The 16634-nt window shown below is 38.1% G+C and overlaps 1 protein-coding gene across 1 annotated transcript; it reads right to left on the bottom strand.

The window, feature by feature from the left end:
• Positions 1-492: 492 nt before the first annotated feature.
• Positions 493-16387, bottom strand: LOC121373415 (transcription intermediary factor 1-alpha-like). Its single transcript, XM_041500063.1, has 4 exons — positions 15970-16387; positions 4884-6405; positions 3624-3692; positions 493-2191 (listed from the first exon to the last, which is right to left on the bottom strand). The coding sequence occupies exons 2-4, from the start codon at positions 6274-6276 to the stop codon at positions 1539-1541; spliced, it is 2115 nt and encodes a 704-aa protein (XP_041355997.1). The 5' UTR covers positions 6277-6405; positions 15970-16387; the 3' UTR covers positions 493-1538.
• Positions 16388-16634: the final 247 nt, after the last annotated feature.

The raw sequence follows: 16634 nt of genomic DNA, 5'->3' as shown, positions 1-16634 counted from the left end.
AGATACATTTACATGGCTTAAACACCTGTTGATGTCTTACAGGCGCTTAACTACATCCATTTACATGGCTTAAACACCTGTTTATGTCTTACAGGCGCGTAACTACATCCATTTACATAGCTTAAACACCTGTTTATGTCTTACAGGCGCGTAACTACATCCATTTACATAGCTTAAACACCAGTTTTAGACTTACAGCCATGAAACTACATCCATTTACATAGCTTAAACACCTGTTTCAGACTTACAGACGCGTAACTACATCCATTTACATAGCTTAAACACCTGTTTTAGACTTACAGGCGCGTAACTACATCCATTTACATAGCTTAAACACCTGTTTTAGATTTACATGCGTGTAACTACATACATTTACATAGCTTAAACACCTGTTTCAGACTTACAGGCGCTTAACTACATACATTTACATAGCTTAAACACCTGTTTCAGACTTACAGGCACGTAACTACATACATTTACATAGCGTAAACACCTGTTTTAGACTTACAGGCGCGTAACTACATCCATTTACTATGCTTAAACACCTGTTTTAGACTTACAGGTGCGTAACTACATCCATTTACTATGCTTAAACACCTGTTTTAGACTTACAGGCGCGTAACTACATCCATTTACATAGCTTAAACACCTGTTTATGTCTTACAGGCGAGTAACTACATCCATTTACATAGCTTAAACACCTGTTTATGTCTTACAGGCGCGTAACTACATCCATTTACATAGCTTAAACACCTGTTTATGTCTTACAGGCGCGTAACTACATCCATTTACATAGCTTAAACACCTGTTTATGTCTTACAGGCGCGTAACTACATCCATTTACATAGCTTAAACACCTGTTTATGTCTTACAGGCGCGTAACTACTTCCATTTACATAGCTTAAACACCTGTTTTAGACTTACAGGCACGTAACTACATCCATTTACATAGCTTAAACACCTGTGTCAGACTTACATGCGTGTAACTACATCCATTTACTATGCTTAAACACCTGTTTCAGACTTACAGGCGCGTAACTACATACATTTACATAGCTTAAACACCTGTTTCAGACTTACAGGCGCGTAACTACATACATTTACATAGCGTAAACACCTGTTTTAGACTTACAGGCGCGTAACTACATCCATTTACTATGCTTAAACACCTGTTTTAGACTTACAGGCGCGTTACTACATCCATTGCATAGACTTTAGAGTTTGGACATCACTACCATTCTGGTCCCCAGCCTCCGACGCCAAAGTTAATTCTTCTTTCTTTCAAATTAAATATTTTGCTATATGATTCAGGTATCTACCAGCCTTAAACTCGATGCCCTAACCACTAGACTACTGAGACCAGTTCGCTAGATAAAAGAGCGACCTCGATTAAACGTCAACACATGATGTTCCTACGACTGACTACGTATGTTTGACATCCAATAGCCGATGATTAATTAATCAATGTGCTCTAGTGGCGTCGTTAAACAAAACAAACTTTAACTTTAACTATTTGGATGACTTACTCCCATTTTGACTTATTTAATTAAACTCGAGAGTAGGACCAACAGTTCACGGTTTAGTGAGAGATCTGAGCCAGATGCTATTTTCACGTTAACATCGAAATATCGAGGCCTGCCAACGCGAAACATGGGCATCAGCGGCCGTGACACGTCGATGTTTGGGATTGAGTGTAAAACTGTGTTGTCGTCAACACGGATAATGTGGAGAGTAGCGTTGTCTGAGTCTACTAACAGCCCGAGTGTGACAGTGAGTCGTGTGTCGTGTTTAAAACCTGTCACAGGACTGTGATACAGCACCTTTCCACGTGACGCAACACATAAACAGAGACAGTTGTGAGATCTACAGCTGGCCACAAAGACACCCCAAGCATGTTTGTTGATAAAAATCTCTTCTGCATCGTCACAGTGTTCGTCCATACAAACAGCGACTACTGCTACCACGTAGTCTAATTCTGCCGATCCTAGTACCTTACAGTCCACTTCCGTCTCCCAGTAATATATTCCTCGTCGTGGAATACACGTTCTGGCAGTTACTCCAGAGAAACGTTGCAGGCCGGAAGTCTGGTCAGAAGTTGATGTTGCTGAAATGTTGTTTACCAGAATTCCAGATTCGTTAATACTACATGTCTTCCTGTTCGTCTTCTCCCGGTCAAACTCTACAGTTGGTACTGTGAGAAGGAAAGTAAAAAAGATTAATAAACAATATGTACATCGTATGTTTTTCTTCACGTTGTGCTAAACAGGTCAAAAGTTAACAATGCCCCACGGATTACGCAACATGTTTTATGTAAGTATTTGTATATAATTCTAGAATCATCAGTAGTTATGTTTGATTAGACACATTTCCTGTAAAACACACACACACACACACACACACACACACACACACACACACACACAGAGAGAGACATCATAAAGATGAAATGTTTTCATATACAACATGGAACACATTTTGAGGCACTCAGAGGCGGAGGTGAGGCTAGCCTGGCCCTCCCATCGACTAACCCGGCCACAGCGGGTCTGACGCTCTCTCTCACCCTCTCTCTCTCTCTCTCTCTCACCCTCTCTCTCTGCCTGTCCTTCCCCCACTTTGCCTGCCTCCCTGCCTCCCTCCCTACCCCTCTCTCATGCTCTCTCGTGCTCTCGTGCTCTCTCTCTCTCTCTCTCTCTCTCTCTCTCTCTCTCTCTCTCTCTCTCGCTCTCTCTCCGCTGTACCCGTTTATGTATGTACCTAGCAGTTGGCCTCTAACAATAAAAATAAGAAAACATCCTTTTTAGTTCAAATTGCCATTTTTAGTTTCAAAGTAGTGTTTTAAGTTTAAAATTGACCTCTTTACTTTAAAATTGATATTGTGATTTTAAAAGTGACCTTTTTAGTTCAAAAGTGAACTTTTCATAATTTTAGTTTTAGTTCAAGCGAACAAGTAACACTGTGCCCCGAATTGTACTGCACCTCTACCTGCCCCCCCCCTCCCCCCCGCACCCCTCCCCCCTCCCCCCCCCCCCCCACACACACTGTAGTTATTTCAGGCTACGTGTATTCCTGGTGACGCTTTTTCTCACTCGTTCGCTCTGTAGTTATCTCTCTCTCTCTCTCTCTCTCTCTCTCTCTCTCTCTCCCACCCGTCCCCTCTCTCTCTCTCTATCTACATCTCTCTCTCTCTCTCTCTCTCTCTCTCTCTCTCTCTCTCTCTCTCTCTCTCTCTCTCTCTCTCTCTCTCTCTCTCTATCCCCTTACAACAACGTTGTTTCACTAAGTAAATTTGCTTTTCATAATCATTATATATTATTGTAGCTGAAAAGTTGCAGGACAGACAACTGTTGCTGAAATCCGAGATTGCTGATAACATAGTTACTCCCCATTAGAGGATCTGGTAGAACCTAAAACAATTTAATGTCCAGGGGACCTTCCGTCTGAACAGTCATTCCACTTGTTGAGGCCCAGTTTCATGGTTACACTAACTGTCAAATAGCCCGTAATATGGACAAGCGGTAACAATGAATTTGGTTAATTCTAACAGACTGAAAGTATGAGATGTTTGCTGGAAATTCACATATTGATTTAACCATATAATACAGAAACACGTGGTCATTACTTACAAATAAGTTCTCTGTATTGCCCTGACTGATTATCAGCACTGAAGAGGATTTTTTTCATCACATCCTCATCTGAAATTAAAAATCAAAAGTTTAATGTTTAACTACGGCACTAGACAACATCGGATAATAAATGCTAGGCTGTAGGATATCAAACATTTGATAATTCTGTGACATAGGTTTTAGAGGAAAACCCAATACAGGATATCTTGAAAACACTTTCCTGTAGACAGGACAACACATACCACTTTCTTTGATATATTAATCATTGAACATTTGTTGGGACGGGAAACTTTGTCTCAAATAAATATTAGTAAAATGTGTTGTTATATATATTACAAGGACAGTCGTTACTATGACATTTACGCCATCCGACAACAAATTGTTGGTAACATCAATGTTATTCTGTTAATTACACCAGAATTCATACCTTCGAATACCGACAGAGCAAACTAGAAACAAACGTGCATCCGACGTCTGAAAACACCTCTTTACAATGCCATTACATAATCACAGTTGCCGTAACACATAGCCATTTGGCATCCTTGATTTCATTGCGAGCCGACATTGTCAAATGATATCCGAGTTATTGATGTCGACTAAATCGGTAGACGTGTATTGCTTTCAAAATTAAGCCTTTAGAAATTCAATTGAAGGACTAACTTCGAATAATCAAGTCTACTTATTTTATGACATGTTCTAAGCGAAGTAGGTACTAATCGTAAACGTCTTTAACCACAGAATGATTAGAATGACAGTGAATGCAACTTGATTAATAATAATATATTTAATAATGATCTGTGATCGCTCCCCAATGTATAGGACCTGTTGGGGCATGCACAAAAACAAGCTAGTACCAAAGTATAGGACATGTTGCGACGTGAACACAGTCAAGCTAGTACCAAAGTATAGGACACGTTGGGGCGTGAACACAGACATGCTAGTACCCAAGTATAGGACACTGACAAGTGGAGATAAAATGAATGTGGAATGTCTACATTGTTTGTTTTATTGAGGAAATTATATAGATAATTTAGGAGAAGCATGTTTTCACCTACAGCCTAATAAACCAATGCGATGGCATACAGTGTATGCTATTATCCATACTTTTTGTTGCAAAATTATCACAGCATAGTGGTATATTTTTCAATACATATAATATCCAGAAGTACCAACACATTTGCAATTATAATGCAAGCACATATATTGTAATTTACCTATGATCTTAAGCAAATATTATGTCTAGACTATCAAGTAACTCACCCTTGTCTCTGCTGTGAAATACAATTCCATCATTAATCAGCTGGTGTCCACTGAGACTGATGAAACACCTGTGAGGTCCAGTACACGTTGGTGTGTACGTAAAACGTCCCACACCCAATGGAATAGTGTTAGCATTTAATTGTACTTCATGCTTCCTTTCGATGGGTGGTTGAATAGTAGCTTGTAACACGTTCTGTTGATCCCCCAGTTCAGTTACCTTTGATAGCAATGTAACGTTTATCACATTGGAATTTTCGATTGTCTTGGCATCCATTACCTCTAAACACGGTTTTATCTGTGACATATCAACCACCATTGCAGGTTTCTCCACTATTTTACAAACCTGATCAAAGGTTTCTAGATCTACGTCCACCTCCTCCATCGTCATATCCAACAGTTGGGGTATTTCTAGTAGCCTCCTGGTTTCCTTCTCCAGATCCTCAGACATTTCTATGAACTGAACAGCTCGAGCGTAGGACATCGCTTGTTGACAGTAAAGAGAATGTTGTTGTTTTCTGTCATTCGACAGAGTCAGCGTCTCCAATTTCTCATTTCTGACAGCCTGTTGTTTGGCCACGTTAGAAATAACTTGTTCTTTTAATTGTTGTCTTCTCTCAGACAGCATTGTGATGCATTTTTCATATGAATCATCGATATCTTGCAAACATCGTTTTTCCGTAACACTTAGTGCTTCATTCTGTTCAACAAGCTTGCATTTGTAACCTTCTGATGTGTCCTTCAACCTTTCTAAATCGCCTAAAACTGCACTGACTTGATCTTTCTTTGCTCGGTAGACATCTTTGAGGTCTAGTATATCATGATCTCTATGGGAGATAAGAGCGCACGATGAACATACAACGACTGAACATGCCCTACAGAAAAGGTCCAACTTCAAGTTCTGATGAGCGTTACATAAATCTGTCTCTTGGAAAAATTCTTGTTGAGGCATGTTCATATATTCTGCAATTAGAACAGTCTTGTGAAGCTTCGACACTGCAACTTTCTTATGGCATGTTGTGCACCTATCGCACATATTTTCCAGACAGTCCAGGCAACGTACTGTTGCCATGGTACTGTCCGAGCACATGTGGCACATAATGTCTTCCAGATTGTTTTTCATTGTAAGATATTCAACTAAATTTCTCAAAACCATGTTTTGTGGAAATGTTCCTAGTATGTTATTTTGAACAGGCCAAATATGTCGACAATTTGGACATCTTACTCCAGCAGGTGAATTTTCCCAAATCGACTGCAGACATCGACAGCAAAATGTATGCCGACAAGGAAGGACACGAGGAGATTTATCATCATCATTGAAATATTCCATGCAAATATCACATGTGATGAACCCATCTTGGATTTCCAGAATTGGAATAACACCTTTTTGAGCCATCGTGCACTTGGTAGGTTAAACACTTGAATGATATAGATTATTACGCCACGTGTCTATCGCCGGCTATCTGAGAGTGAGTTTGGTTATCTAGTAAAGGTTGTTAGGAATGTCTAACTTCTTCGATTTCACCTGAAATATAAATTTAATTCAATGAATGTCTGGGTTTTTTGTTTTTGTTTCCAAGAACACTTTTATTTACCCTTTATTTAATATCCCCGATAATCCAACATAAAGCAACCTGGAATAAATAAAACAACGTGTACCAAACCCCAGAATTTTCACATTCGATTCTGTATATATGTGATTACATTTGCGTGCGTGCATGCTTTTTGTGTATACTATGCCTACAGGGCGTATACTACCAAATCAAATCCCACAGACGACATTAGTAACATATGTGACTTAAACTCCTACCTGCAGCGTATCAATCGACATAAATACTACCACCCCTCAACCTTAAAGTGAATCAGTAAAAACATGGGGGTCAAGCTGCTGATTTCTGAGATAACGGGTAGCGTCTATGACTACTCTAGTTCCGCACAAAATTCGAGTACTTTTTTTTACAGGTACCCCATACATGTTTCAAGCACAAGGCTACTTGACACAGTGGTACTAGATGAAATAAAATGGCATATTTTTTTTACCCATATGAAACTTTTCTTTTTTTTACATCCAAAACACTCACAATTATCACCAATCACAGGACTTGTTGTGTTCACTTCTGTATCAAAGGTTGGGTGCATCTCGAACTTTGACCCAGACGGACGTTTTTTGGTTTAGTACTACCTATACTGATAACATGCATTTTTCAAAAAATGTCCCACTATGTGTCTTTATGACAACCAGAATCTGGTGTATTCTCACATAAACTGACAACCTCACTGAAACTGTTGTTTCTACAGTGCAACCTAATATAATGTACACCTCATAAGGCATATATATTGCATACCGTTTTGTACAAATGCAATATGTCATATTAAATAGCAAAATGTTTTAAATTAAAACTCCTGAAAATATTTACTGTCATTTGAGTGTGTGTACTCATGTATATACGTAGAGACAATAAAGATAGCCAGAGTACCTCTACCCCTTTAAAGAATTCCATTAAAACACATGCACTTGACTGACCCCTAGATTATGAAGACCTTAACAGGCACATCAAAGAAATATCAGTATTAAAAAACACACTGTCTGAGGAAGAAAACACCAACATGACTGTACCTGTATGAAGTAATGACTTAACTTTCTGAACATTAGTGTTGGGAGGAAATCCTGTATGTTGGGTGTGGGTGTCTTCAAGTTAATTTGTGTGGGAATTTCAAATCCATTGGCCATGCTGATTTTCATAATGAACCATCAAAGCCATCGGCAGCCACCAATATTACTAACTATATTTTATTTATAGCCTTCTGTAGTTGGAGGTTTTAATAGTTGTGATATCTGAAATTATCATGCAGCTTTCACACATTTATTTTTGATTAATTACTGAAGAAAAAAAAAATGACGTAATTACCCGAACATCTATTTACTTGCATTATTTTCTAATCCAGATAAATACAATATGTATATTGGATGTATTCCTACAATCTGTAATCCAGCATTTTTTTAGCTAGTAACATTGGGTAATACAGCTTTAACAATAAAATAAATTACCATCTTAAACCAAGGCAGATACTCAACTTAAAAAAATGGTTCTGAATCTACTATAAACTCAAAATGCTCTTCATGAATACAAACTAAGTGATTATTAAAAAAAAAAAAAAATTGATCTGGAGATCTAAATATATGTTTAACAAGCTTATTGCTGTGTATAAGTAAGAACAGAAGGCACATTAGTGACAACAAATTTAATGATGTTTTTTTTTTATAAAGTTTTTCTTCAAATTTACTTAAAATTTTGCATAAAACTACAAATTTGTCTAAAATATAACTTAGCACCCTATAAATATGTCAAATTGACAATAAAATTCAAGTTCTTTACAAATTTGACTTTTCAGAATTTCATACATGAAAAATTAACTATGTTGATGGAAACTAAAGACATTAACCCACTATTGGCACATGCTATTTTTAATATAAAAATAAATTGCTATTAAAATCTTAGTTCAGGTTGCCTATATATAATACCATATTTATGAGCAGTTGTATATGGCAAGTCAAATACCATACAAAAAGAAATGATTGAAATCTTTACAGTATGAATTATAGGCTAAAACCAACGTTTCCTCAGTGCTAACTTTAATTCAAACTCCATTCAGAGCCATGTACAGTGATTATTGTCACGGTCAAGGTCATTGTGAACTTGCATGGTCGAGTGATGGCTAATTAATCAACCAGTATAGGCCTCAGATTACAGTTATCTTCCCATTTGGTTGTCCAAAATCCGGAAGTTTCACCGCGCAAGTAGTCTGCTGTTTGACTGTGATTATTTCATGGCAGACAGCTATGAAGTGGCAACTGTTTGACTGAAGTGACAGGGGATAGCATGTAGTTTGTAAACATGTGTAACTTGTTGACATTGAAGACTTGTTTGTGGTAATTCCGGCCCATGCAAAAGTAGTGCTTTTTGTGTAAAATGGGTGTACTCCGGCCTGGTTTAGAGGGTGTGTCTGTTTAAACCAATATGCTGGGAGAAAGAGCTGGACAACAGGGGTTGTCCTTTTCAGGGTGTGTGTCCCCCATGCAGGCAAAGGTACATACAAAACTTCACGGGCCTGCTGATATTAATAAAAATGTTATAGCCACTAAGGCTATATAGAAACATATAGCGAAATTAATTGTGGTCTGAGGCCTGATATAGTTCACACATTACACCGGTTAAATGCTTGATTCTGATGAAAGTATTATAACCAGAGAGGTGAAATTACACAGACTGATTGTGCATACCACAAGGAATATGAAAACTAATTTATTTATTTTCTAAATATTTTATTAAATTAAAAAACATTTTTTTTGAATTTATTAAAAATTAAAATTAAAAGTTTCAACTTTTAAATTTCAATATCCTCCAAAATAGCATAAAATGACCTCTGATGTTACTACAGGTTGTTGCAATATTTTTTAACAGTTTTGAGCTAATAATTTGGTAAAAAAGAGCAAAAGTTGGATTTTGTTAGTCAATATTGAGATTTTGATTTTTTTTACATATTGAATTTTAATGAGTTTCTCAATTATTGCAATTGGACAGAAGATCTAAATATAATGAATATATCACTACTAAATGTAATTAAACACTTTAAATAAATAGTATACAGTTTTTAACAAGATTAAGTACTCTAATAATACATTTCACCTACATTTATGTAAATTACACACTTCAGTCATTTTTCAAAAATGGTCTTTTATCCTTAGAAAATCTAATAGGCTAATATTCTATGCTGTCTGAATGTATTTATTGTGTTCAGTAATCAGATGCTGGTATACTTGTCAAGTTTATTGCAGAAAATGTGCCAAAAAGGTTAACATTTGGCTTGTAATACATATGGCAGAATAATCCATAATGCATATTCAGTGGTCATTACTACAAACATCCTTCCAATCAAGAAATACTACACTGAGGTATCCCAGACACTGGCACATGACTACACTTGTTAACAGTTATCACTGGAAACTGAAAAATATGGTGCAAGTACCTCTTGGTAGGGTTTATATCAGCATTTTGTAACAAAATCTTCATTTTCAAAGTTGTCGTCAACAAAAAAAATATTATGGTGTATACCTAAGTAATATCTGTAGGGCATATTCATATTAATATGCATTTATATGGACTGTTTTGCCTTTTACAAAGTGGCTACATGTCTAATACAGTAAATGAAGTAGATTAAGTAAATACAGCAGGTCAAAATTGAATATGAGGCCTATCATGTCTAATTTTCCCTGAAATTAGTGTGTAAACATTTGTTGCAAATGGCCCCAATTTTGTGACTTTCACCATCCCTCTGACACATTTCTAATAATGTATCATGAATTCAGTCACCATATCTTTACTAAGCCTCCACTTATCATATCTAAAATGCAAAATTTTACAGTTTTAGATTTTTTTGTTTTTCAAAAATTTTAATTTAAGTTTAATATTTAATTAAAAAAGAAGTAAAATCTAATGATTGATTTTTTTTCCTTTAAATATTTCAAAATCTTTCCAAGACAACACTGTGCAGATAGAACATATGTTGAAGAAAAAATAGCTGCTCATTGTATGAAGAAATTCCAAAATTTGATAAAGTTATTACATTTTGAAGTTGGTGTCCCTCAAGTTTCCATTGCTAAAATTGGCCATGGCAAGGCACTGTGGTAGGTGTTTTAACACAGCCTCTGTATACTCTCAGTTTAAAGGTGACATACCGATACCTACCGAGCATTGCTTTAATATGTATATCATTGGAATGCATTAGTGTGGGCCAGTTTTTAGGGGAAAAAATGGACTGATAGGCCTCAGATTACAGTTATCTTCCCATTTGGTTGTCCAAAATCCGGAAGTTTCACCGCGCAAGTAGTCTGCTGTTTGACTGTGATTATTTCATGGCAGACAGCTATGAAGTGGCAACTGTTTGACTGAAGTGACAGGGGATAGCATGTAGTTTGTAAACATGTGTAACTTGTTGACATTGAAGACTTGTTTGTGGTAATTCCGGCCCATGCAAAAGTAGTGCTTTTTGTGTAAAATGGGTGTACTCCGGCCTGGTTTAGAGGGTGTGTCTGTTTAAACCAATATGCTGGGAGAAAGAGCTGGACAACAGGGGTTGTCCTTTTCAGGGTGTGTGTCCCCCATGCAGGCAAAGGTACATACAAAACTTCACGGGCCTGCTGATATTAATAAAAATGTTATAGCCACTAAGGCTATATAGAAACATATAGCGAAATTAATTGTGGTCTGAGGCCAGTATAGCTTAATTAAATAAAATGACAAAATCATAATATTTTTTTAATTATGTACTGAATATGTGCTATAGGGTGTATAATATCAAATCAAATCCCGTAGACGACAATAGTAACATATATGGCTAAAACTCCTACCTGCAACGTATCAATCGACATAAACGCCACGAATATAAATACTACCACCCATCACCCTTGAAGTGAATCAGAAAAAAAATGGGGCTCAAGCTGCTCATTTCTGAGATAACAGTAGCGTCTATGACTACCCTAGTTCCGCACAAAATTCGAGTGCTTTTTTTACAGGTACTCCATATATGTTTCAAGCACAAGGCTACTTAACACAGTGGTACTAGATGAAATAAAATTGCATATTTTTTTACCCAGATGAAACTCTTTTTCTTTTTTACAACCAACACACTCACATTTATCACCAATCACAGGACTTCTCTATCAAAGGTTGGGTACACCTCAAACTGTGAACCAGCCGGAAGTTATTTGGTTTAGTACTACCTTTAGTACTGACCTCATGTCGCTGTGCCACTGACACGATCACATTGACTGATCCATCGAACACAGCGAAATGTAATATAAAACAAACAACTGACAGGCAAGCAAACAAACAAAATGTGTTATCCTACCAGATGAATGTGTACAACGATATATTATTTCGTAAATGTTCACACCAACAACGACATCATGTTTCGTAATAGTGAACACAAGTAAAATCTCCACACCAAATTAGTTATCATGTTTCATGATAATGAATACATGTCAAACGTGTACACTAATAATGAGTAGAAAGTAGTTGTTCACAACAACATCTGCATTTGTTACCAGGTGTATATAAGTAAAACCTTTACAACGACAACGTCATCGTATTACTTGGTGAATATAGGTAAACGTTTACAACAATATCGTCTTAAGTAACACGAGCACACAGTAGCACAGTCAGCCGGCATTGTCCTCTATCTATCTCCTGAAGGTGAACTAGTCCCGTTAGCTCTTCCACGAAATAGCAGTACCTGACATGTTTGTGCACAACCCGTTGATATCACTTCGCCAGTATATTACATGGTACATCAAACCTATTTGTGCACCACCCGTTAATATCACTGCGCCATTGCCTTGCATGATATAACAAACCTGTGTGTGCCCCACCCGTTAATATCACTGCGCCAGTACCTTGCATGGTATATCAAACATATTTGTGCACCACCAGTTAATATGACTACGTCAGTACTTTGCATGTTATATCAAACCTGTGTGTGCTTCACCTGTTAATATCACTGCGTAAGTACCTTGCATGTTATATCAAAACTATTTGTGCACGACCCGTTAATATTACTGCGCCACCATCTTGCATGTTATATCAAACACTATTTGTGCACGACCCGTTAATATTACTGCGCCAGTGCCTTGCATGTTATATCAAAACTATTTGTGCACGACCCGTTAATATTACTGCGCCATTACCTTGCATGTTATATCAAAACTATTTGTGCACGACCCGTTAATATCACTGCGCCAGTACCTTGCATGTTATATCAAAACTATTTGTGCACGACCTGTTAATATTACTGCGCCACCATCTTGCATGGTATATCAAACCTATTTGTGCAAGACCCGTTAATATTACTGCACCACTACCTTGCATGTTATATCAAACCTATTTGTGCAAGACCCGTTAATATTACTGCGCCACTACCTTGCATGTTATATCAAACCTATTTGTGCAAGACCCGTTAATATTACTGCACCACTACCTTGCATGTTATATCAAACCTATTTGTGCACGACCCGTTAATATCACTTCTCCATTACCTTGCATTGCATATCAAACCTTGTTGTGCCGCACCCGTTAATATCACTGCGCCACTACCTTGTATGGTATATCAAATCTATTTGTGCACCACCCGTTAATATCACTGCGCCAGTACCTTGCATGGTATATCAAACATGTTTGTGCACGACCCGTTAATATCACTGCGCCACTACCTTGCATTGTATATCAAACCTATTTGTGCACCACCCGTTAATATCACTGCGCACCTACCTTGTATGGTATGCCAAACCTATTTGTGCACCACCCGTTAATATCACGGCGCCACTACCTTGCATGATATACCAAACCTATTTGTGCACCACCCGTTAATATCACTGCGCCACTACCTTGCATGGTATACCAAACCTGTGTGTGCCTCACCCGTTAATATCACTGCGCCAGTACCTTGCATGGCATATCAAACCTATTTGCGCACGACCCGTTAATATCCCTGCGCCACTACCTTGCAAGGTATGTCAAACCTATATGTGTCTCACCCGTTAATATCCCTGCGCCACTACCTTGCATGGTATATCAGGCTTATTTGTGCACCACCCGTTAATATCACCGCGCCGGTACCTTGCATGGTATATCAAACATGTTTGTACCTCACCCGTTAATATCACTGCGCCAGTACCTTGCATGGCATATCAAACCTATTTGTGCACCACCCGTTAATATCACCGCGCCGGTACCTTGCATGGTATATCAAACATGTTTGTACCTCACCCGTTAATATCACCGCGCCGGTACCTTGCATGGTATATCAAACATGCTTGTACCTCACCCGTTATTATCACTGCTCCACTACCTTGCATGGTATATCAAACCTATTTGTGCACCACCCGTTAATATCACCGCGCCGGTACCTTGCATGGTATATCAAACATTTTTGTACCTCACCCGTTAATATCACCGCGCCGGTACCTTGCATGGTATATCAAACATGCTTGTACCTCATCCGTTATTATCACTGCTCCACTACCTTGCATGGTATATCAAACCTATTTGTGCAAGACCCGTTAATATCACCGCACCAGTACCTTGCCTGATATGTCAAACATTTTTGTGTACGCCCTGTTAATATCACTGCGCCACTACCTTGCATGGTATGTCAAATATGTTTGTGAACGACCCGTTAATATCACTGCGCCACTACCTTGCATGATATATCAAACATGTTTGTGCACCGTCCGTTAATACTTATTGCCTTTCTAATCAATATGTAATATATGCGAGCTATATATTAATGTCCTGTATCTATGCTATTAGAGGTCGCTATGTATGTCACCAAAATATCAGAGTGTATTATGTGAGACGAATGCAATTTGAATTTCTTTTAAGATCGCTAGTGCGTGAAAGATCTGTAAGCTTGCCGACCTGTTTTCAAAACGCCAACGAGTTTGCTGTTCATTTGGGGGCTTATCTATTATTCTGGGTGGGGGCGGGAGATTCTATAATTCAATTTGTTTTAATTATATGTATCGGGTGCCCCACCCTCACCCCGAAAAAGCTAAACAAACCAAAAAACAAACCGATAACCCACTGAATATATAATCATTTCAACAGTATAGGGACTGAAACTTTAATATTTCGCACCCATTACTATATGGATATTTGCTACCAACATTCAAAATGTTAGGCCCTTTGGTCAAATTTTGTTACAAAAAGCAACAGGAAGGAAGGAAATGGTCTATTTAACGACACACTCAACACATTTTATTGACGGTTATATGGCGTCGGACATATGGTTATGGACAACACAGATATTAAGGGAGGAAACCCGGTGTTGCCACGTCATTGAATACTATTTTTTCGATTAGAAACAAGGGATCTTTTATATCCACTATCCCATATAGAGGATAGCACATACCACGGCCTTTGGTGTACCAGTCGTAGTGCGCTGCTTCGAGCAAGAAATAGCCCAATGAGCCCACTGACGGAAATCGATCCCAAACCGACCGCGCATCAAGCTAGCGCTTTACCACTGTGCTACGTATTGCCCCAAATAGCAACAGATTCACAACTGTAAGTAAACAAACAAACAAAAAAATGCTTCGCTAAAAGGAAATTGGCCACTTACAAAACGATAATCCTAATACATCTGAAAGGTATAGTGACTGTAATTTTAATGTGTAATGCCACATGGATATTTGCCACATGTAGTGAAAATTGTAGATCCATAGCATAGGTCAAATATTATTAAAATAGGAATAAATTCAAAATTGTATGTAAAGAAATGCGATTCCAAAAGCTAAATTAAATTCCGTCTACTTTTGTTTATTTGAAACTGCGGTCAATGTGTCCAATGCGAGTGCGAATCATTTTTACATGCTCATATACCACTAGAGTTTCGAGCATGTCCGTCCCTGAGCCTACCTTTGGATAGCCAAGGGCTTGTCCCGGGACAAAAAAAAATTAAAGGGGACAATTTTGAAATTTACATTCAAAAATTAAATAGTGGGCCTTTAAAATTTTGATGCGCATCTCTAATTAATATAATTAATAAAGGAAATTCTACTCATTAAATTTGGTCACTAGATTAGATCGGGTGGTCAAAAAGAAATTAGATAAGATCGGTGGCCTGATTCGGGATTGGGGGGGGGGGGGGGGGATAGAGTTGAAAATGGGCAGAATTTTGAAAATAGCAATTAGTAAAAAAGTTAATAGAATTTTTTTTTTAAATAAAAAAAGTTACAAGCCAAAAATAAAAAGAATTGACTGCTCGGTCGAATATTTATATAATTTGGAGCATTTTAGAAGGACAGTCCAAAAATAAATAAGAGAAACAAGAGAGGATCGGACTATTTAATAATATTTTAAAAATACAGATCTTGTGAAGCCGGATCCGTCTGAACGAGAGAGAGAATCAGACTAGGGTATAGTCCAGTCGTCATGGGTTGGTATAGTGGTGCGGACGGGCCCGACTCCGGAGGATACGACATGGTATCACAATAAAACAAAGTAAAGTCTAGAAAAGAGTAGTAGGGGCCTACCCCGCTTCCTATTTCTTCTTAGAGTGGGGCGGTCACTCTTCCAGTGCTGCTAGCACAGGCTCGGACATGTAGAGACTAAACGCGAACAATCGTGGCGTTCTGCAGAATGGCCGTCATACGAGTCACGGAAAAAATAAGTCAACATAGTTAAACGAAGAAATGACGTGGAGGCAAGGAATCTCGCTAAAAAAGAATCCAACCTGGTGGTGCAAACTGTCGAAACGAGAAGCGTCCCAGCATTCAATCAGTTCCAATGACCGCATACATCCCAGTAGAAAACTTCACTTCGCTATCCATAGCATAGGTCAAATATTGGTAAAATAGCAACAAAAGAAAGAAATGTTTTATTTAACGACGCACTCAACACATTTTATTTACGGTTATATGGCGTCAGACATATGGTTAAGGACCACACAGATTTTGAGAAGAAACACTCTGTCGCCACTACATGGGCTACTCTTCCGATTAGCAGCAAGGGATCTTTTATTTGCGCTTCCCACAGGCAGGATAGCACAAACCATGGCCTTTGTTGAACCAGTTATGGATCACTGGTCGGTGCAAGTGGTTTACACCTACCCATTGAGCCTTGCGGAGCACTCACTCAGGGTTTGGATCGGTATCTGGATTAAAAATCCCATGCCTCGACTGGGATCCGAACCCAGTAC

The sequence above is a fragment of the Gigantopelta aegis genome, chromosome 1 (genome assembly GCF_016097555.1).
Source record: "Gigantopelta aegis isolate Gae_Host chromosome 1, Gae_host_genome, whole genome shotgun sequence".
NCBI classification, from domain to species: Eukaryota; Metazoa; Mollusca; class Gastropoda; order Neomphalida; family Peltospiridae; genus Gigantopelta; species Gigantopelta aegis.
Note: the sequence above shows the minus strand (reverse complement) of the source record. Positions and strands in the feature narration are given on the sequence as shown.